The 23,162-nt window shown below is 41.3% G+C and overlaps 3 protein-coding genes across 5 annotated transcripts in view; 2 read left to right on the top strand and 1 right to left on the bottom strand.

Moving 5' to 3' along the window:
• Positions 1-9,185, top strand: part of LOC115431039 (calpain-5) — a 36,266-nt gene extending 27,081 nt beyond the window's left edge. For both annotated transcript variants that reach the window (XM_030151281.1, XM_030151282.1), the window contains exons 4-13: positions 974-1,182; positions 1,714-1,906; positions 2,384-2,577; positions 2,993-3,070; positions 3,501-3,696; positions 3,801-3,923; positions 4,996-5,192; positions 5,279-5,400; positions 5,563-5,699; positions 7,999-9,185. In XM_030151281.1, the coding sequence (XP_030007141.1) occupies positions 974-1,182; positions 1,714-1,906; positions 2,384-2,577; positions 2,993-3,070; positions 3,501-3,696; positions 3,801-3,923; positions 4,996-5,192; positions 5,279-5,400; positions 5,563-5,699; positions 7,999-8,175 (1,626 nt within the window). In that variant the 3' untranslated portion in view covers positions 8,176-9,185. The remainder of the gene's footprint in view (positions 1-973; positions 1,183-1,713; positions 1,907-2,383; positions 2,578-2,992; positions 3,071-3,500; positions 3,697-3,800; positions 3,924-4,995; positions 5,193-5,278; positions 5,401-5,562; positions 5,700-7,998) is intronic.
• Positions 9,186-9,521: 336 nt separating this feature from the next.
• aqp11 (aquaporin 11) lies at positions 9,522-13,060 on the top strand. The gene is made up of 3 exons (XM_030151294.1): positions 9,522-10,392; positions 10,875-10,991; positions 11,770-13,060. The coding sequence occupies exons 1-3, from the start codon at positions 9,795-9,797 to the stop codon at positions 11,886-11,888; spliced, it is 834 nt and encodes a 277-aa protein (XP_030007154.1). The 5' UTR covers positions 9,522-9,794; the 3' UTR covers positions 11,889-13,060.
• Positions 13,061-15,048: 1,988 nt separating this feature from the next.
• clns1a (chloride channel, nucleotide-sensitive, 1A) lies at positions 15,049-22,443 on the bottom strand. Of its 2 annotated transcripts, XM_030151298.1 has the most exons (8): positions 22,066-22,184; positions 20,618-20,754; positions 19,220-19,348; positions 18,285-18,395; positions 17,021-17,026; positions 16,733-16,906; positions 15,444-15,510; positions 15,049-15,333 (listed from the first exon to the last, which is right to left on the bottom strand). In XM_030151298.1, coding segments are annotated over exons 1-8 (744 nt in total). In that variant the 3' UTR covers positions 15,049-15,332. The 2 variants fall into 2 exon arrangements, with proteins under 2 accessions (XP_030007158.1, XP_030007157.1); XM_030151297.1 differs by lacking the exon at positions 15,049-15,333 and having other exon boundaries at positions 15,440-15,510; positions 22,066-22,443.
• Positions 22,444-23,162: the final 719 nt, after the last annotated feature.

Raw genomic sequence — 23,162 nt, 5'->3', positions numbered from 1 at the left:
CAATGACAAAATGGAAGAAATAATCAAGAGAATGGGTAAAAATGACCAAAATAATCAACAAAAAGAAGAAAAATAATCAACACATTGAACAAAAAACTACAAAATAATCAACAAAAATGAACAAAATAATCAAAAAAGAACAAAAACAATCAAAGGACTAAATAAAAACCAAAATATATCAACAAAAATGAGTAACAAATAAGCAAAAATAATCAACAAAATGAGCAAAATAACCAAAAACAACAAAAACAAAGGACTGAACAAAAACCAGCAAAATATCAACAAAATTAGGAAAAAAATGAGCAAAATAATCAACAAATGGAACAAAAAACTACAAAAAAAATCAGCAAAATGAGCAAAATAATCAGAAAAAGAACAAAATTTATCAAAGGACTGAACAAAAACCAATAAATTATCAACAAAATAAGTAGAAAATGAGCAAAATAATCAAAAACAACAAAAAACATTGAAAGGACTGAACAAAAACCAGCAAAATATCAACAAAATGAGTAAAAAATGAGCAAAATAATCAACAAATTGAACAAAAACCAACAAAGTAATAAACAAAATGAACCAAATAATCAACAAAATGAGCAACATGATCAAAAAAAGAGCAAAAATGATTAAAGGACGGAACAAAAACAAAAAAATCAACAAAAAGAGTAAAAAATGAGCAAAACAATCAACAAATTGAACAAAAACCAACAAAGTAATAAACAAAGTGAGCAAGATAATAAAAAAAGAACAAAAATAATCAAAGAACTGAATTTAAAAAAAAAAAATTGAGTAAAAATCAACAAAATAGTCAACAAAAATAATTTAAAAATTGAAGAAAAATTAAAACAATACTGAGGTTTGTTTCAACACACATCAGATGTTTGTCATAGTTTGAGCTCCTGTTGTGGGGTCAGGTGTCGGGGGTCAGGGGTCGTCTCCTCAACCACCTTGACCTCATACCGTTTGTGTGGACCAGGTGATTCCAGACTGGAAGGACCAGGAGTGGGACCCCGCCCACTCCGAGGCCTACGCCGGCATCTTCCACTTCTGCTTCTGGAGGTTCGGGGAGTGGGTGGACGTGGTGATCGACGACCGGCTGCCCACGGCCAACGGTCAGCTGATCTACTGCCACTCCAATGACCCCAACGAGTTCTGGAGCGCACTGGTGGAGAAGGCCTACGCCAAGTAAGAGCGAAAGAGAGCAAGCTCCGCCCACATAAGGACAGGAGGGGAGAAGAGGAGGAGTCAGAGGGACAGAGGGAAGGACAGAAGGAAGGAAAGGACAGAGGAAATAGGAAAGGACAAATGGAAGGACAGAGGGAAGGAAAGGACAGAAGAGAGGAAAGGACAGAGGGAAGGAAAGGACAGAGGAAAGGACAGAGGGAAGGAAAGGAAAGAGCACAGGAAAGGATAGAGGGAAGGAAAGGACAGAAGAGAGGAAAGGACAGAGGGAAAGAAAGGACAGAGGACAGGATAGAGGGAAGGAAAGGATAGAGGAAAGGACTGATTAAAGGACAGCGGGAAGGAAAGGATAGAGGAAAGGAAAGGAAACAGGGAAGGGAAAGTAAGAGGTGAAAGGAAATACAAATGCCCAAACTGACTGAAATAATCCTTCAGATGATCCACTTCCTGTCGTCCTCACTACATGAATGAATGAAGCTCAGGGTGAAGGTGTTGCAGGTGCGTTGTGTTCTTCATCTTGCGTTTGCGTTGCAGGATGTACGGCTGTTACGAGGCGCTGGACGGAGGGAACACGGCCGACGCCCTGGTGGACTTCACCGGGGGCGTGTCCGAACCCATGGACCTGACGGAGGACAGCTTCAAGGAGGATGAGGACAAGAGGAACCAGCTGTTCGACAGAGTCCTGAAGGTCCACAACAGGGGAGGACTCATCAGCTGTTCCATTCGGGTGAGAAGAAGCGGGTCACACGCACCTGCATGGCACCGTGATGTCACAGGGTCAGAGGTCACGGGGTCACGGGAGGTCAACAGAGGGTTAGTCAGAATGAGGTCAGGTGTAAGGTTTAAGGTTCAAGGTCCTGAAAGTGACATGAAGAACGTAGATGACACGGAAGAGGGGAAAGGAAAGGAAATAGGAAAGGAAAAAGGAAAAGAAAAAGGAAAGGAAAGGAAATAGGAATGGAAAGGAAAGGAAATAGGAAAGGAAAAAGGAAAGGAAACAGGAAAAAAAATAAAATAGGAAAGGAAAAAAAATAACATAGGAAAGGAAAAAGGAAGGGAAATAGGAAAGGAAAGGAAAGGAAAGTTTGAAGGCAGTACATTGGTGGTGGTTGAAGGTCACATGTTAGATTCCAGATGTTTTCTCATTGGTTGATTCCGTCTCTTGTTATGAATCGTCGTCGTTAACCCACCATCTGCTCGCCAGGCGCTGTCCGCCGCAGACATGGAGGCCAGGCTGGACTGCGGTCTGGTCAAAGGCCACGCCTACGCCGTCACCGACGTGCGCAGGGTGAGGCTGGGCCACGGCCTGCTGGCCTTCTTCAGGTCCGACAAACTGACCATGATCCGAATGAGGAACCCCTGGGGTGAAAGGGAGTGGAACGGACCCTGGAGTGACAGGTGAGGAGGGGAGGGGGTAGGAAAGGAAACAAGGAGAGGAAACGAGGAGAGGAAATGAATGAGGAAAGGAAATAAGGAAAGGAAGTAAGGAAAAGAAGTAATGAAAGGAAACAAGGAAAGGAAATGAATGAGGAAAGGAAAGGAAACTATATCTATAGGTGAATATCTAACAGCTCAGTGAAAACTGTAAATACATTTGATTTAAATTTTTTGGTCATATATAATAAAATGTCAGACTTTTGTTCTAAATATGAGGATCATTTGTGGACAGTCTGAAACACTGTCTGGTCCTTGAACTCATCGTGTTTGACTCTTTACGTCGTGTTGTTTCATGTTTTTTTCTAAATCGTCGTCTGTTGTAAATAAATGCTGGTCGTTTCTCGTCTGAACCGTTCTGAACCCGACTGTGTTCCAGTTCTGAAGAATGGAAGAAGGTCAGTAAGAGCGAACGGGAGAAGATCGGCGTCACCGTCCAAGATGACGGCGAGTTCTGGTGAGTGTGGGCTCAGTTCAGCTGGTTCCACGTCCTTTAATCCAGGATGAGTCGAAAGATGATCAATCGGTTCACAGATTCAAAGGGTGTTATATCACAACGGAGAAAACACAACAAAAAATTAAATGTCATTAATTATGAAAACAAACATCCAAAACCTGCTTTTGTTCAGTTTTATTCATTTTTGTCCATTTGTTCCTTGTTTTGCCTGTGAAACACGACTGCATCACACGTAGAGTCAAAGAAATGAACCGGGTTATTTCAGATGGAAGTGTTTCCCCTTTGTTTCACTCCCCTTCTTCTTCTTCCTCTTCTTTTTCCTCTGCTTCTTCTTTTTCCTCTTCTCCTTCTTCTTCCTCTTCTTCTTTTTCCTCTTCCTCTTCTCCTTCTTCTTTTTCTTCTTCTTCCTCTCTTTCTTCTTCTACTTCAGGATGACATTCGATGACTTCGTATCCAACTTCACCGACCTCATCCTGTGCCGCCTCATCAACACGTCCTACCTGAGTTTCCATAAGACGTGGGAGGAGGCGGTGATGCGAGGCTCCTGGCGTCGCCATGACGACCCGCTGCAGAACCGGGCGGGGGGGTGCTCCAACAACAAACACAGCTTCCTCCAGAACCCGCAGGTCTGTCGCCCTCTGCTGGTGGGAAGTTATTCTGGGTGAGACACCGGCTCTGACAGTGTGTGTGTGTGTGTGTGTGTTTGTTTTTTGTGTGTGTGTTTGTGTAGTACGTGTTCGACGTGAAGAAGCCGGAGGACGAGGTTCTGATCTGTCTGCAGCAGAAGGACCGAAGGGCGTCGCTGAGACACGGCCGGGGAGAGAACCTCGCCATCGGCTTCGACATCCACAGGGTGAGGGGGGGTGAGGGGGGGTGAGGGGGGGGGTTCTGGACTAAGAAAACCAAACATGGGTTTAACGTAACACATGGGTTTGGACAAAGCAGGTCTAGGACAGACAGGAGACGCTCAAATATTAAATCTAAGACAAGACATAGGTGTTAAAAACAACCATCCTCATTATTACTGAAGAGTTTTTCATATTGTGATCATAAAAATTACCTCCGTATCTGTGAAACAAATATTTTAGCTGAGAATGTGAACAAAAATATGCCATAAAGACAGAGGAAAAACATGTACCCTGTGGTCCATGAAGTTGGAATAAGTCTGTTAAAATGAGCGACAAAAAAAAGCACAAAAACAAACAAAACTAGAAGCACTCGGAGAGCGCAGACCTCCGCCAAGGCTGATCAGTGGCCCCCCCGTGGGCTCCCCCACCCCCGATCACCACCAAAATTTAATCATTTCTTCCTTATCCCATTTCCAACAAACCCTGAAAATTTCATCCAAATCTGTTCATAACTTTTTGAGTTATGTTGCACACTAACGGACAGACAAACAAACAAACAGACAAACCCTGGCAAAAACATAACCTCCTTGGCGGAGGTAATAATAATAATAGAAAAAATGAATAAAAGAAATCGACAAAATAATACGTAAGATGAACAAACTGAAAATTAACAAAAAGAACAAATAAAATAATAAATGACATAAAGGAAAGTGATGCGGTTTTTATGTTCAGTTAATGACATTTTTTTGTTGAAAACGTCACTTTTTCTTCAGTTTTCTCAGTTTTGATTTAGTAACCTTTGGATTTACTCTGAACTTTAATGAACATCTACATGATCAGTGAATTAAATAAAGGAAAGTACATGAAAAATGCACAGTTCAGAGGGAAATATAATAGATGAAGAGAAATCACTTGGCAGGTGTGGTCATTTGTGTGGTCATGTGACTGGTGTGGTCATGTGATGAGTATGGTCATTTGTGTGGTCATGTGATGGGTGTGGTCATGTGATGAGTATGGTCATTTGTGTGGTCATGTGATGGGTGTGGTCATGTGATGGGTGTGGCTCTGTGGCGTCAGGTGGAGTTGAACAGGACGTTCCGGATGCACACCCCCCAGCAGAAGGTGGGCGGCAGCATCTACATCAACTCCAGGTCGGTGTTCCTGCGTGTGGACCTGATGGAGGGACGCTACGTCATCATCCCCACGACCTTTGACCCCGGCCTGGAGGGGGACTTCCTGCTGCGCGTGTTCACCGACGTCCCCTCTGAGTGCAGGTACGACACCCCCCAGGTCCAGTAGGAGACAGTACAGACCACACCCCCCCCCCAGGTCCAGTGTTGACCCGTTTCCTGTCTGTCAGGGAGCTGACCCAGGACCAGCCTCCACAGACCTGCTGGTCTGGACTCTGTGGGTACCCCTCCATGGTCACCCAGGTCCACATCCTGAAGGCCGACGGACTCGCCAGGCAGGACTCGGACGGAGGTACATCTGGGGTTATTGATCAGCCAGGGGGATTGTGGGTAGGGGTCCAGCTCCTGTAGTTTATGACAGATTTCTGTTGTAGTGAAACGTCAGTGGTTTGTTGTGTTTTTACTCCTGTCATCCATGAATGTGATGGTTTTGTGTGAACGTTTGTGTCTCCAGTGTCCGACCCGTACGTGATTATCCGATGTGAAGGTGATAAGGTCCGCTCTCCGGTCCATAAGAACACCTGTAGCCCCGCCTTCGACACCAAGGCGCTGTTCTACAGGAAGAAGAGCAACCAGCCAATCAGCATCCAGGTCAGTAGTCACATGGGTCAGAGACGCTGGTTTCAGGTTTCGGGGTTCACAGATGAACTCTGACTGTCGGTGTTAATTCAGGAAAACTATGAATCCCCTGCATGTCAGAGGTTTTGTCATTCTGTTCACTCTGTTTTGTCGATAAAGATTGGATTTAATTGACTATAAATATTTCAACATCATTTCTTTTATTTCCTTTAGCGCTTTTAAATGTTGAGTTTTCAATTTTTGGTGTGATTTATAATTTTAATCAACTGTTTTCTGAACTGAAGCACAAGCAGGATTTAAAAAAAAAACAAACCTCAATTTACTAAAACCATACGTAATATACAAACATATTCACAGTTATCCTTCCAGTATCCAAGTGGGTGTATTATACACACTTTACACTTCATGTTATTAAAGGTCATATTGTGTTTCACAGTTTGTTTTAGGCCAGAATTCAGAAGTTGCTCTTTTTTTTTATGATTTTTAAAATTCTGATCCATCTACAAAAATCATCACATTGTAAACAGTGTTAAATTCCTGCACTAACACCTTCTACCAAGTGAGTACAGAATACACACTGACACATTTAACATTTGACCTAGAACCAAAAATAATAATAATATGAACCAATGTTGGTGTTAATCACAGACAGATGACAGGATGAAAATAAATAAATAAAACAACTAATAAAATTTTTATGTAGAATATTGAAAGAAAAAAGTTTTTTTTTTTTTTTTTTTTTTTTACTTTTTGGCATCAAAAAATATAATTTGTTTACATTACAAACATGGCATTTAAAGGGTTAAAATATGGCAGTTATTTAGGATTTTGGATTTTGTTTATGACTCAAGTTGAAATAAAAAAAAATATTAAATTCAAAGCAAACTGTATGAAAAACATATGAACATTCCTACACCGCTGTGCAGATGATGCAGCTGCGGTGGTTTGGAGGACGTCTGTGGGTGGGACACTGAAGGCTGACATAAGAATTCTAACAGTTGGTTCAGGTCACATCACCAGAAAACTCCAGACTGACCTTCATGGATGTGTCTGTACCAGTGGTTCTTAACTGGGGGGAGGGCCCAAGCACATGGGGGTTGGGGGGGTGTGGGGGGGGTGAGTGACATTGTCGTGCATGCATGCGGGTGCGTTTGCGACTACTGTTGTACATCACAACATTATAAATCACTCGTCACATACTCAGCCCCCACTCACAGTCTTCAATCCATGAGTAGGGGGTGGCACATATCGTCCAGCACATCATCCCCACCCCCCCCCGGTCGCAAATGTGTTTTCGGGGGGGCAGCAGGTAGTCAGTGATAAGGTGAGAGGAGCTCACTTTGACTTGGACTATCTCACAGCTCTGTCTACAGAGCTGTATAACCCACCTCGTCCTCCTTCTATAGGTCAGTCATGTTACTTTTACAATTACATACCCCCCCACCCCAAATTTTTTCAGGTATGGGGGTGGTGCTAGTAGGCTCATGATGGCGTTAGTGAGGCGTGGTTCACAAAAGGTTGAGAAACCCTGGCTTATACTATAATGTGACCTTTAGTAACATGAAGTGTAAGTGTGCATAATATGCTCACCTGGATACCAGAAGGTTAATGTGAACTGGAGTCGTTTTATGCATCATCTTCTTCCATCGCTTGTCCTCAAAGAGTACAAAATTCCACTGCATGTCTTTTAACTGGCACTGGTAAATATGAGCACATTTCTCCAATTTTAGCGTCGCTCCATTTGAAAATACTTTTATTGGTTTTTAAATCCCTCCATGGTCTTGTGCCGCCCTTCCTCTCTGAGCTCCCTCACACATCCACTCCCACTCGCTCTCTCAGATCAGCTGATCGGCTGCTTTTGATGGTGCCCAGAACAACGTACAAGCTCCGAGCACATGGGGCCTTCACTGGTTCTGGTCCCAGACTGTGGACCGGCCTGCCTCTGTAGATCACACAGGCCTCCTCCTTGCCTGTTTTTAAATCTGTTCTTAAACCCACCTGTTGTCCTTGACCTTTTAACACTCATGCAATGTTGACATTTTGTTTCTGTTTTTATATTTTAACTTGTTTTATTTATCTATTTTTATTTGATTTTAATGTTTTTTTTAATGCTTTTATTAATTTTTATTGTGCTTTTAGTCTTCTGTACAGCACTTTGGTCCACTGGTGGTTGTTTTAAAGTGCATATAAATAAAGTTGGATTGGATCAAAAAAAAAACCCCACTTCCCAGAATCCACCTCCTGACCCAACCCGGCAGGTAACAGGATAGATCTGTAACCTCCTGTGATGTTCTGGTTCTTCTTGTTCCAGATCTACAACCATAACGTTCTCATGGACTCGTTCCTGGGGCAGGTGTCGCTTCCCGCCGAACAGGGCCGTTTCCAGCAGACGCTCCACCTGACGGACAAGGGCGACCGCCGCCACAGCGAGCTCCCCGGGACCGTCACCGTCGCCATAGTGACCAGCACCGTCCTCACCAACGTGTGAGGCCCCAGTTTACCACATATTCACCGTTTATCTGCTGTTTACCTTCAACCAGGCTGGCTTTCACACAAAGCGTCTTTATCACATGACTCTGTTCGACCACAGGTAAAACATTCCAACAGGTGAGATTAAACCCAGGTTTTATCTTCAGCCTCGTCATTTTCATCCAGTTATGCTCCTTTTCTTCCTCCAGTGTCATAAATGTCCAGTGTTATTCAGTGTTATTTACCGTCAAAGTTTTCTGTTCCGTTGTTTACACCTGGAAGGTCGACCTTAATGTGACGAGTAAAGACATGAGGGTTTTCACGACCAAAATCAGGCAAAAGATGCATGAACTGTTCACAAAAAAATACAGTTTTAATCTGTAACAATAGAAAATAAAATGTATGTATTTATGGACTGTTATTAAGCCCTAAATAAGCGTCTTAAATCACACATTTCACACCTTCAGACATTAAAAATCCTATATATTTTTTTATTTTACTCATCTGTGTATCGATGCATGTGTTCATTTTATCTGTAAGTTAAAACTTCCACATATTCTTAAGTTGACATTAAAATGCCTCCAGTCACAGCTTTACATCGGGACGCTTTGTTTTCCATGCACCTTTGAAATCATCATCCATCATTTTCAGGAGGTCAGGCATCAGAATGAGGTTTTACTTCTGTTACATGAGCAAACAGGGTGGTAATGGTAACAGGGTGGAGCATGAAGGTTATTGTGTTCTGTTTTCTCACCTGTAATCGTTCCTTATGGTCATTATGTTCCACTGTGTGTTTATATGTTTAAGGTCATCGTATCACTCCTTTGGTTACAAACAGGAACATTTTCTTTTTCATAAATGAAGCCAAAGTGTTGATCAGTAACAGGAACAAACCCGTCATATTTCATATTCAGATGGTTTTTACTCTGTTACTTTCTCTTGTCAAATTCATCAGTGTTTTAATGTTTGTCTTTTCCATAAACTTTTATGGTTTAAACTTTTTCAATAAATATCTTTGCTGACAGTTCAGCTCCTGCTTCTTCATGACTGAGTCCATATGAGTCCAGATCTTGCAATGCATCATGGGTCGGTCTATTTAGGATTTATATGTCAAATTTAAAACTGTCAAAGACACGCCCTCTAGTGGATATTTAGTGTATCAGTTCTATATGTTATTGTTATAGAATAACTATCAGTAGTTTGTTTTTCTGCAGGAAAATAAGATCCAATTCTGTGATTCAGACTAACATGTGTATTTGAAATAACGTGGTTTTATTCTTAAATTCTATGTAAATATTTTTAAATTTACTTTATATTCGTCTGGGATCAGTATTATTAGTTGTTTTTTTTTTATTATTATTATTTGTATTTTCATATGAGCTGCAGTTGGTCTGTGGAAGAATTTAATGTTCTTTGTGAGGTGGACCAGAAGGACCAGGAGGGACCAGAAGGACCAGATGGACCACAGAACCCCCCTCATCTCCAGGAGGGGGAGGGAAGCTGCAGAACTCACTCACTTCCGTACCATGTGACCCACCGGGGCCGCAGCTCATTGGCTGATCGCGCATCCTCCGGGATAAATCCGCATCAGCGGCCGGTGACCAGTGCACGGAGTCCGGTCGGAGGAGACCCGCTGACATGACGGCGGACGTGGCGGTGTCTGTGTGGGTCCTCGCGGGGGTCGTGGCTCTAAGTGACGCGGGCCGGAGGTTGTTGCTTCGCGCCTCTGCGGACTGCGGCCGCGCGGCGTACGCGGTGGAGCTCGTGTCCACCTTCCAGCTCTGCTGCTGCACGCACGAGCTAAAGCTGCTGTCCGAGGTGGGCGGGGTGGAGCCGCGGCTCGCGCTCACCTTGACGTACCTGGCGTCCGTCGTGCACGGCTTCACCTTCCGCGGGGCCATCGGGAACCCGACAGGTGCTCTCGAGCACGCGTACCGCGAGCGGCTGACGCGCGGCTGCGCCCTGAGGAGGATCGCCTGCCAGTTCGCCGCCGCGGCCGCTGCACGAGCCGCGATGCGGATGGTGTGGGGGGTCGGTCTGTCCGCGCTGCACGTGCGCCACAAGGATCTTGGGTACCAGTGCACGAGCCCCATCCGCGCGTCCGTGCTGACCGCCACTGCAGTGGAGATGATGTGCGCGTTTGCGGTGCAGAGCGCGATCACGCACACGAGGAGCGTGGAGGAGAAGTACCGCGTGCACGCGGTAGCAGCCGTCATCACCACGGTGGTTTATGCAGGTACGGAACCAGAACCAGATCAGAACCAGATGAGATGAACTAGACTCAGAGCCTGAGTTTAGACCAGTGGATGGTCCAGTGTCCCTGGTCCCGGACCACAGACCTGGTCCCGGGTCTGAGTTTAAACTGGTTCAGGTTCATCATCTGACAGTTCGAGTCAGTTTATGAAGTGGAGGTTTTAAAGTCTGCGCTCAGGGTTTTAACAGTGAGTTTATGAGGTTTATTTAAATGTGTGTGTTCCTCATCTTCTAAATGACTCACAGTTTTAAACAGGTTTAGTTTAAAGTATTTAAGTTAAATTATTAATTATTTTATTTTACATCATTGTGTGACTGATTTTAACCTGAACAGATGAAATAACAAGATGATCAGTGTTGAATCTAAGTGAGTGGATGATTTCCTCTGTTGTGATTCTGTCTGTGTTTATATGTCTGTTTGTTTTGTTTGTTTATTTGTTTGTTTGTGTGTTTGTTTGTTTCCAGGTGGCCGTATGACTGGAGCTGTGTTTAACCCCGCCGTGGCCTTCTCCACCCAGTTCCCCTGTGGTGGACACTCGTTTCTGGAGTACTGTGTGGTTTACTGGCTGGGTCCTCTGCTGGGTGAGACTCCTGTGGACACACAACACCCCAGGTTTACTCTGGATTATGAGTATCAGTGTTGGAAATGAAAGGAAACTACATTTACTCAGATTCTGCTCATAAATACAGGCTGTAACCATGGAGACGACATCCCATCACCTGAAAACGTCTGACCTTGAAAATTATTTTAGATACTATTTCACTCATGAGTCTCACGCTATGAATTTGAATCTCTGTGATTGGATACATGTTGAAATGCATCCTGGGAGTTGTAGTTTAACACTGTCTGTTTGTCAAACATTAGGATACTTCAGGGTCCTCCTACAGATCAGGACATCTGTGTCTCCACTTCATCAGTTCACTAACATGTTCTGTCTTTACTGGAGACATTTTGGAGGATTTTATTGTCGTGTGTTCGATGAAATGATGAGTGCTACTACAGTCAGTGCAACAACTTCAATAAAAAAACAAACAAACAAAAAAAACAATACATCAGAAAATAAGAATACAGCAAATATAAAGTTACAAAAACTAAAAATTAAGATTAGAAAATAAAGTATAAAATGTAACAAAAAGTAAAGTAAGAATAGAACTAAAGGTATATAGTAAAAATAAATAGACATAAATATGAATAGACACAAATTAGCAATATTAACAGAATGTATATCTATGAAAGTTTCTTAAAAAAACTGTATAAATATTGACTAAATATTACATTGTTATTGTAAGAACAGAGGATTATTGAACATCAATACGTCACTGTGACAGTGTTTCCTGATGTTTGGTGTTTCTGCTGCAGGGATGATGATCTCCGTGGTGCTGTTGGACCGACTCGTTCCTCTGCTGGGGACGAAACCAGAACCACTCATCGGGTTCAGAGAAGACGACAAGAAGAAGAAGAAGAGGAAGAAGCTGTGACGTTGACATAAACGCAGATGGACCGCATGGGTTTGGGTTCAGGACGTAGAAGTTCACCTCATGAGCACACTGGAACTAACAAATACACCCGAACGCATCACGTGGGACCAACTGAAGCACAACACGGTGAAGAACATGAACTTCTAACACAGTCTGGAAACGTCACTGTAGAACTTCAGCCTGTTCACTGACATTTATTCAGGTTTCTCCGACAGAACATCCTGATAATCCAAGAAAAAAGCCTGAATATTGGGAGCATGAAGGCAAAATGTGAAGAAAAATAGTAGAAAATGATCAGAAAACTGTATTACAAAATAAAATTCACATAGTATGAAACTAAAATCATAACAATACACAACAGATAGTAATATATAACAGGAAATCTGTTGAAAAATCACTAATGCAACAGTAAATTTTATCTAAATTTATTGAGTAAAACTGGTGATGCTGCGTTTGGATTGCCTGGGAAATCTGACAACTCCTAATATTAGCCTGTTTTTTCTTGTAATGTCATGACTTATTCCAGGTTTTCAGAGGCTTCAGCACCGTCTGGGATCCAGTATTTTCTCTGTATATTTTTAATAGTTTTATCCCACGTCTGTGTGCAGTTCGGTGAAGTTAGAACAGATGTACGATCCAAAACGCCGGCGGTCTAGTGGTGACAGTTCTGACCAATGGATCTGGGACACATTGAGGCGGTTTTGATGAGTGTGGTTGAGGTGAAACTGCACTGAAGCCACAATGGTGAAGAAAACCCCGGTTTATTTGGTAAATCAAAGACATTTCTTCAGACACAGAACTGACGGAACATTCTCCATGTGCATGATGCGTTCAGGTTCCGCATGTGAAGTCAAAGCAATAACAGACACTGAACTAAACGCTTTCCATCCTCATCATCACATGACGAATTCACCTGCTGAATGTTTGAGGCGTTCACAGTATTAGTGTTATTATTATGATTACTATTAGTATTCAGGCTGTATGTGACGTTCAGGAGCCGAGCACAGCGTAGGAATCCACAGAACATTTGTTTTACTGGTGCCTTGAAAGACACAACCTGCACAAACACTGAGTTCAACTGTGTCATTTGTGTTGAAACTGAGACGACGCGATGAAGCTGAGAAGCTGAAGCGTCACGTTTCAGATGTTTTAATTAAAGTCATTTACGCCGAGTTACGTCGCGGTCGTGGATGGTTTCATTTTCACCCGGGTCTCGGTCTAAATAACGCTTTAAAAATCAACCATGTGATTAATCCTTGGTTTAATGTTTCAGAGACGTTAAACTGTAACTGATATTTTTATGAAGCCTGAACTGTGTCGTCAAATTCAGACTAAAACCACATTCTTTCAAATTCATATTTGGTCAGTTTAATCTGTGGACGTACTGAAACTTGCAGTTCCCTGACTGTCCACTAGAGGGTGACTCCCCATTGACCTCCATACTGTGACATATACATGTTACAGCCTGGTACACAGATCAGGAGGTGAAATTAACATCTAACTCACCTGTTTAGATTATAAAGACAAAAAGTTATACATAATTAAGGGCGTGGTCTCTGTGATTGACAGCTAGCATTAGCTCGTCTCATCAAGTTGCACATTCAGATTCTGGTTTATTGAATAAAGTAAATTTTTCGGTTGTAGTTTAAGGAGTTAAATAAGACCAGAGGATTCTGTCATGAGGTTTACAGGCGATTCATTCCAAGAACTTTAGCATTAGCTGATATTAGCATTAATATGTATTGAATTCTATGGTCTGTTAGCTAGCTGCTAACTAGCTCAGGTAGCCATTATTGGTGTTTGTACATTATACTGTTATCAACTGTATGTGTTAATGTTTATTAAGGATCTGAAATGACCTGATGGGGTTTATTACAACAGTCATAATAAACTAAAGTGGACCAGACCATGGTTCAGTCTGATCCAGACCTTAGTTGGACCAGGGACTGTTTGGTTCACATCATGGTCCAAGGGAGGGTTTACATCCGTCACATGTCGACAGTGTTATTTATTATGTGTCTACACTAGGGATGTAACAATATGAAAATTTCATATCATGGTTATTGTGACCAAAATGATCACGGTTATCATTATTATCGCGGTATTGTTGAAATTCTGCTCAAAATGTTCAAAAAGTACTGATACACACACTGAAATAATTTAACCAAGTTGTATTTCGGGAAAATAAAACAACAAAAACTAGAAGCATTCGGAGAGCGCAGACCTCCGCCAAGGCAGATCAGTGCCCCCCCCCCGATTACCACCAAAATGTAATCATTTGTTCCTTGTGCCAGTATCAACATTCCCTGAAATTTTCATCCAAATCAGTCCATAACTTTGTGAGTTATCTTGCACACCGACAGACAGACAGACCAACACCAGCAAAAACATAACTTCCTTGGTGGAGGTAAAACAAAAAAAAAACAAATAAAATAACTGACAATGCACTTTCTCTGTTGCAGAAACATTCAAATATTAACCCTTAGTGGTCTGAGCCTATTTTGTACATTTTTTCAGTCCTTTTGATTTTGCCTTTATATACTATATAAACAAATGTTTACTATACCCATGTTTGAGATCTTTTTTTTCAGCACAACTTCATCTATATCATCTGTCTATTATTTTTTCACTTTAACCTGCTATAAAAACACAAAAGGCCAGAAAACACAAAATATAAAATCCAATTTGAAAAATGTATATAATTTATTGCATAAATAACTCAAAGATGCTTAACGAACCTTTTCAAAGACTTTAAAAGTGAATATTGGTTCCAAATATTAGGTATATACAATTCAAATGGTAATAAATTAAACTATACTCAAATATTTGACATAAAAGCAAATCTTTACATAGGAGTTTTCTCCAGAAAAATGTGGTAATCAAACACGGTTAACATGATAATCAGAATTTAAATGGTAATACTAACCGTCTGCAGTTTTACTGCGGTTTATTGTTATACCAGTAATCGTTACATCCCTAGTCTACACTCAGATGTCTTTTTGTTTGTGCTGTTTTCTGTTTGCTGTTGCAGCCCACAACGCATTTCCCCACGGGGACAATAAAGTAGATCTTATCTATATAATAAGTTCAGATTAAAGTAAAGGCTGTCTGATGACGTCTACGTCAGTTAAATGTCAGGAAAAAACAAAAACCTTTGGTCTTTCATACAAAAACTATGCTTTTATTGACGACTTCATACAAAGACGATATTTTATCTGAGCAGGAAAAGCTGATTTTCAGTTGGTCCTTAAGTACAAAACAAACATTTCAACAGTCGATGTGGAAGCGGCGGCGACAAAGGATGAGAACGATGCGACGTTCAGGAAGCCTCTCAGATGAATGAAAACAGGAAAGCTCTGATGTACGTGCTTTGAACAGGAGAGCGGCGCCGCATCCTCGTCTGCATTCCCATGATGCATCAGTGGATCTGGGACGGACCCTCGGTCTGTACACAGAGTTTAACCGTTACATGGATGATGAGACGAGACCAAAAAAACAGGATGAAACCAGGTGTGATGGTCCTGGGGTTGGCCCCCGGTCCAGGTCTGGACTCACCAGTGGTCCACGTCGGCGTCCTCGAACTGCCCCGCCTCCATGGCCTCTGGATCCACCTCCATCCCATCTGCTCCGACACAAACGACCAATGAAACCACGTGAACAACGGCCGCAAGAAAACATGTTTAAAACTTCACCTTTGAGTCAGACCTTCGACGCTGACCCAGTTCAGTTCGGAAATTCTACAAAGAAATGCACCATATGGACAAAAGTATGTGGACACGAATTCAATTCAGTTTTATTTATGGAGCCCAATATCGCCTCACAGGGCTTTACAGAAATTGTTGAATTGAAAAAAAACAAAACCATTGAAAACAAGCAAACATTCAGGTGTTTCTTTTCTAACGGGGGTCTGGGATACAAAACAGTTATGACTGTCAGAAGATAGTTTTATATTATGGGATAAATATCATTGCATTGGTTAGTTTGATTTCAATTGTTACCTTTGCTTCTAAAATGCCTCAGATGGTTTTGACTTCAACATTGATTTTGTTTTGGGGGTTTTTAAATCCATGACTATGATTTTAAATGTTCTTCCTCTAAATTTCTAAAATAGTTTTTCTGCTCTGATTGTAAATAATTTTCTACCACATCTAACCATCTACTTTCATCACATCTCAGAGGAAGAAAATTCTGCCATTAAACTTTAAGGAAATATTGATGTTTTTTTCTCAAATCCTCATGAACAGGACAAGTTACAGCTGTAGACATGATGTGTCCCAATATTTATGTCCATATAGTTTAGAAACAACATTTCCTTAGAATTTAATGGATCAAAGCCATGGGTTTAAAAAAAAAAAAAAAAAATCATTGTTGAGAGAAATTAAGAGAAAACCATCTCAGAGTCATTTTGGAAACAAAGATAAGAATTTAAACCAAACTAACCAGTGCAATGATATCTATCCCATAATATAAAACTATATTCTGACATCAGTCATTATTGTTTTGTATCCCAGACCCCAGCTAGAAAAGAAACCTGAATTCAATGTGTCCACATACTTTTGTCCATGTAGTGCATGCACTCCTAAAGAAATCCTATAATGGACTGAAATGTGGTTTTTCGTTTATTTCTTCAGTGCATGTAAACACATCAGATCTGATTATTGTAATTCTAACAGTTATTGGATGTTTCTGCTCATGTCAACGGCTTCAGTCTGTTACATGAGCACGTTTAACTGTGATGGAGTCGTTTTTGTCAGTTTAGCTGTAATTATTGGATCTGTTGGACATGTGTCGTGTGTTGCTGTTCGTAGGTGAGTAAATGTTTGTATTTCCGCTGAACGTCGAACCTTCGAAGTCGGCCCTGGTCTCCTCGGTCCGGACCCCGGCCATGTGGTACTGCTGGGCCACTGACTGGGCCAACATCCCCTCCAGTCTCTCCAGCGTGGCCTGGCCCTCCTGCGTCAGCGCCGACAGACCCTCGTCACACGTGTAGAAGGTCGGGATGTCGGCGTGACCGTGTTCTGACAGCGGCACATGAATGCAACACGGACGAAAAAACACAAGACATGTTAATCATCTGGTTTTAGACACGTTTAACAACCAAACATGGATGGACTCCAACGGCGACGTCTCACCTGCCTCTGCCGACGAAGCATCCACACGACCACGACCACGGAGACATGGACGAAGACAGAAAACACATGAGACGCGTTAGACTCTAATGCTGCCTTCATGTGCTATAGGAATTATGGTAAATACTAGTTACAAACTCCAAAATTGCACATGAACGCCCCCTCGCATCGTATTTTCCAATTGGAGAACATGAAAATGACCTTTGACCTTTTCAATGTGTCGGAACGCAACAAGGGATTAATGGGTTAGGATAAACAATGGTTTTATTAACGTTCTGCTGCTGTTAGCAGATGAGTTCACACATTTATAGGATATGCAATTTACCCCTCCAAAAATACAAAAATAAAATGCTGTATCAGATGAATTAAAACGTCCAAAATCGTTTGACAGATCACCATAAACTGTGTTTGAGGCATTTTGCAATTCACTACGACAACAAATGCACTTGAAGACAACACAATTTCATTAATTTTTTTTCAATTTGTGGATTATTTTGCTCTTTGTTGATTATTTTGTCCAATTTATTCAATTTGTTGATCATTTTGTTTGTGTTGTTGGTATTCTGTTCATTTTTGTTCAATTTGCTGCATATTTTGCTAATTTTGTTGGTTATTCTATTCATTTAACTGATTTTGTTCATTTGTTGATTTTGTTCTTTTTGTTGATCATTTTGTCCATTTTATTCAATTTGTTGATTATTTTGTTTGTGTTGTTGTTGACATTTTCTTCATCTTTGCTGAATTTGTTGCTTTTTTTGTTATTCTATTCATTTAATTGATTATTTTGCTCTTTTTGTTGATTATTTTGTTCATGTTGATCATTTTGTTTGTGTTTGTTTGTTGCATATTTTACTTATTTTGTTGGTGACTGTATTCATTTAATTGATTATTTTGGTCAATGTGTTGATTATTTTGCTCTTTTTGCTGTTTATTTTGTCCAGTTTTGTTCACCTTGTTGAGCTTCTTTCTGATCTGATTTCTGCTGCTGTTAGCTGATGATTTTGCACATTTATAGTACACACAATGTGCAAAAAACAAACAAACAAACAAAAAAAAAACAGATGAATTAACACATCCAAAACTGTTTTATCCAGTTGTCAGGTCATGATAAATTGTGTTTCATCCATTTTTCATTTCACTACGACAACAAAAGCCCTTGATTGCAGCACACTGGTAATTACAAATTCAGAAGTGCAAAGGCTCTTCTTCCTGACAGCCCCTGAAGGCATCATAGAACCCAAACAGATCATGTCCAGAGTGACCTCACCTGCCTCCTCCACGTCGTACTCTTCTCCTTCGAAGTCGTTGTCAGAGTCGTCGTCCTCGGGGTCGGGATGAAGCGCCTGACATTCGCACATGGCCGAGAACATGGACTCCACTGCAGGTCAAACACAAACATCAGAGGACGGATTCCAACTGACAACACACGACAGAAGGTGCGTTTCCATCTTCATATATTCTATATAATCCAGACATTTTCCATTGTTTCTGGTCACTGCAGATGTGTCGTTCTTTTTCAGTTCAGTGATTTATGACGGTATTCAGCCAATTTCATTTATTTTTTTCTCTTCTTCTTATTTTTCTCATTATATACTTTTTGCTACCGTCATCACCGTGTGTGCTCTTGTTTATCGATTTCTTTGGATGCTGTTTTGACACTTAGATAAAAAAACGATTCATAGAAAATTCCTACTGTGAAAGGAACATAATATTTACACAGTAATGGGCAGTGAATGGTTTCTATCCAACGAAATGCAACAGGGCTTTTAAAATGTTTAAGGAAGTGTTGCAGGTATAGAAAAGCATCTGGTTGGACTACTAAAAGTACTTAAACAGATAAAATAACCTAACCTGGTTAAACCATTTAGAGGAAAAACAGAGAAAATAAAACGGTCCAAAAGACAAACCACCTTCCTGTTGTTTTTGTTTTCATAAGAACTCAGACTTATTTTAATTATTTCAGTTGAAATTAACATAAAAGTGATAAAAAAAAATAAGCCCCGAATCATGAAATCAGACAATGGGTCTTCATCTTTTCTATTATTTTCATCTGTTACCATCTCATAACCTGAATAAATAATAATAATCTGAATTTCTATTGAACTGTCAACTATCATCGATATTGACTGTGTTTAAAATCTTCATCTTTCCATTTGTTTCTGCTGCTCATGTCCAGATTTCCTTCCTAAACCTCTCACTCACATGCCGCTTTGTCACTTGGAACAAATCGAATCTCTGTGATTGCCGTTTCTTCGTCATCATCACCGCTGCCAGCCTCATCATCATCGTCTTCATCGTCTGCTTTCTCAGACATTTCTGCCTCATTTTCATCTGGAAGGAAACGAAGTGAAAAGTCACAACTTAGTCCTGAACTTGACTGATGTCAGAAGAGTCTGGTTTTGCAGCAGAGGTGACAAAAACCGAGACAAATGTATTCAGACTCAGTCGTTTACAGTCGATTCGAAGTCATGCTGAATTTCTTTTAATCGAAATCGATAAATACGTTGGACGTGGATGAGTCTGGAATCTACTTTTTATCTGATAGAAGTCTGTTAGATTTGTGCTAATGTTCAACTCAAATCCTTCTATGCTATTTGGTCTCAGAAAATTTATACAGTTTGTGAAAAATTACAATTCTTTATTCAATAAAACAGCTGAACCTGGCAGTACCAGGACCAGTAATCTGCATGATGAGCTGCAGCTGAGAGTATTTTTACCTGTAAATATGAGTGAAAATGTGCAGAAGGAGTGAGCATCAAACCAGTCACCACTGGTCTGCATCAAGTTCGCACATGCTCAGCGGAGCAGCCTCTGCTCGCCCAAATTAAGTGAAATGACAGAGAAAACACCAGAAATTTTTCGACCTGACATTTTAATAGAAGGAGTTTCTCTTTTCAAACAGTAACCCCCCCCCCCCATCTCATCTAAAACCAGTTTATTTATTTATTGACTGATTGATTTATTAGGGACAGTGCATATTAATGAACATGCACAACAACTGCAGCTGTAAATATGCCAGATTGTAGCAGCAGTGCTAATTTCCATCTGTAGTCCCTCGGCAGGTGACAGGAAAGACAGTTGACAAAAAGACAAAACAATCATTTGCTTTATACTTATTTTCTTTGTAACTGCACTGTTTGTAAATTCCACATCCCGACCCTGAGGGGCAACATCCCGGTCCTCCAGCACAGATATTTGTTGTGTATTCACTCATGCTGTACTGCATTTGTCCAGCAGTCACCACCAAAGCATTCACATGATTCTGGGCATAGCAACGGGATTTTAAGGCTATTGTTTTCCAAAATTACTAATATCTCCCAAAATATTGGTCCTATCAACTTGCCATTTTCACTACTCTGTTCCTTAACCAAAAATACATAAGTATGACAAACTGTAGCAGTCAGCTCTGTACAGATTTAGTGTGATGTCCAAGACACACACACAGAGTCCACTTCCATTTTATAATATAGATATGGAAGCTGACAAAACCGAATAAAACTTTTGTCAAATCTATAAGAATTGGATGCTGCTAAGGATCATTAATTAAGACTTCCTCCTTGTTTGAGGTTTCCTCAGTACAGGTAGTAAACGTCCACTCACCGCTCAGTTTGCCATTGACCATGACGTACAGATGCTCCTGAGGGAAAGCGCTGACGTCTCTGGAGATGGCGTGGAGGCTGATGGTGGGATACTCCAGAGCGAAGCCCAGACCTGAACCATCGAACCAGGACAGACGCCTGCAACCAGAAACAGGAAACGGTTTAGAGTCTGAGCAGCTCCACTGTTCAACGCAAAGACCACCTGAACGTCTGAGACGTTCAGGTGAAACTGAGAATGAATACTTTTCAACATTTCACATTTCTTAAGTGATTTATTATCATTTATTATAATCTGCACAGTATCATCCTCTGCATTTTACATTTTTCAGTGTAAAACAGGTATTTTCTTATGTTTAATTCACTGATGGTGTAGATGCTCATAAAAACAGTAAATTCAAAGTTTATTATGTCAGAGAAAGGTTTCAAGACTGATGAAATCTTCCATTGTTTGTATCAAATAAAGCCTCATATGTAGAACTGGTAGAAGCTCCTAAATTAGACTTTTTCCAAATCTACCTTGACAGTTTCCTTAATAAAAAAATATAACTTATGTCCCATTTCATGAAACTACTATCAACTGACTCTAATTGTTATGTTTATATGAAGGTTGGAAAGTAAAGAGTAACAGGAGGTTGAGGAGTTTAAAAACACAATAAAAAAAAGACAAGAAATATCTGTAGTTTAACCTGATTTTAATGTGTGATTAGTCAAATGAGTGGGAATCATGACTACAAGTAAAAATGACCCCTCAAATGAACTATTTATTACAGTTAGTGCCAGGCTTAGTAATTCATTACTTTATAACTGAACTAGACATTTAGTTATTCAGATTCATTTACTTCTATTCATTCATTTAAGGTTTTTATAACTTGGACATTGATGCTCATGGATTTCTCCAGTTTCTACTAAAAACAAAAATTGTTCATTAACTACAATGTTTTTTTCCCCCACAAGTAACCCTTTTAAGAATACTATTGTTATATTGGCCTCTAAATATTTGCTAACCATACTGAACTTAGAACATTAATTTTGACGGTTTGTATGTTGCATCAGTACAAGGTGTGTAAGATATTAAACAGGAGAATTAATGTCAGACTTTTTTTTTTGTCAATACAACGCACAAATAAATAATCAGTGTCTCATTCAGAGATGTAAACCAGTGGGGGGTCTGATAAATGACCCATGTGTTTCCACCACTGACACCAAAACAATATCCTGCTTTTACTTTGAAAGATCGTGTCCCGTTACAGTACAACTTCCGGCTGTACCGGAAGTGCATCGGTTCGGAGTGGCGGGTGACAGGACGGGTGTTTACGGGTTTATAAGTCACTGAAGTGGGAAAAATGTCTGCATTAAACACCTTAAAAACCCAAAAGGACTCGGATGACTGAACCCCGTCTGTAACAGCGAGTTTTTACACTCAAACACGGCCCCACGTGCGCCACTTACGTCTCCGCGACGTAGAGCGTCCCGCAGCCGAGCCGCTTCCCGTCCAGCACCGCCGTGGTCTCGGCCTGCTCGTGCCGGACGCCCTCGGTGGGCGGAGGGAGGCTCTTTAGCAGAACCATGAGAGAACCGGGCCCGGGCGTCGACGGGAGCCGCAGGTCCGACCCGGGTGAAGCTGAGGGCGGGTGAAGGCGGACGAAGAGAGACCCCCGGACCGGAACAAGACCCACACCCGGAACGGAGTTAGACCCGAACCTGGACCGTCTCAGTGGAAGAAGAGCGGGTTAGACGCCGGGGTTCAGTTCAGTTCGGCTTCCACAAACCGATCCTCACTGAGTCTGAGGATGTTGGACGGCTGCTCTTCTTCGGCTGTTTTATACACATGAGTAAAGATGAGCTCCCCCTGTGGTTGGAAGGAGAACTGCACCCACACACTGACGCACACTGAACACAAAGAGAAATGCAACACTTCTGTTTTTGCTCCCGTTTTTCACGAGCTGAACTCAACAATCTAAAACTTTTTCTATGTACACAAAAGGCCTATTTCTCTCAAATATTGTTCATAAATTTGTCTAAATCTGTGTTAGTGAGCACTTGTCCTTTGTCCTTTGCTGAGATAATCCATCCACCTCACAGGTGCAGCAGATCCAGATGCTGATTAGACAGCAGGATTATTGCACAGGTGTGACTTAGGCTGGACACAATAAAAGGAAGGCCACTCTAAAATGTGCACTTTTACTGTACTGGGTGGTCCAGGGGGGTCAGAAAACCAGTCAGTATTTGGTGTGACCACCATTTTCCTCACACAGTCTTCTTCATGAATTCTCTGAAACAGCTTTGGAGATGGCTTATGGTGGAGAAATGAACATTCAATTCACAGGCAAAAGCTCTGGTGGAGATTCCTGAAGTCAGCATGCCAATTGCATATTCCCTCAAAACTTGTGACATCTGTGGCATTGTGCTGTGTGATAAAACTGCACATTTCAGAGTGTCTTTTTACTGTGTCCAGCCTAAGGTACACCTGTGCAAAAATCCTGCTGTCTAATCAGCATCTGGATCTGCCACACCTGTGAGGTGGATGGATGATCTCAGCAAAGGAG

Source organism: Sphaeramia orbicularis, chromosome 13, assembly GCF_902148855.1.
Source record: "Sphaeramia orbicularis chromosome 13, fSphaOr1.1, whole genome shotgun sequence".
Classification (NCBI taxonomy): Eukaryota; Metazoa; Chordata; class Actinopteri; order Kurtiformes; family Apogonidae; genus Sphaeramia; species Sphaeramia orbicularis.
The sequence above is the reverse complement of the archived record's forward strand: the minus strand, read 5'-3'. Positions and strand labels throughout refer to the sequence as shown.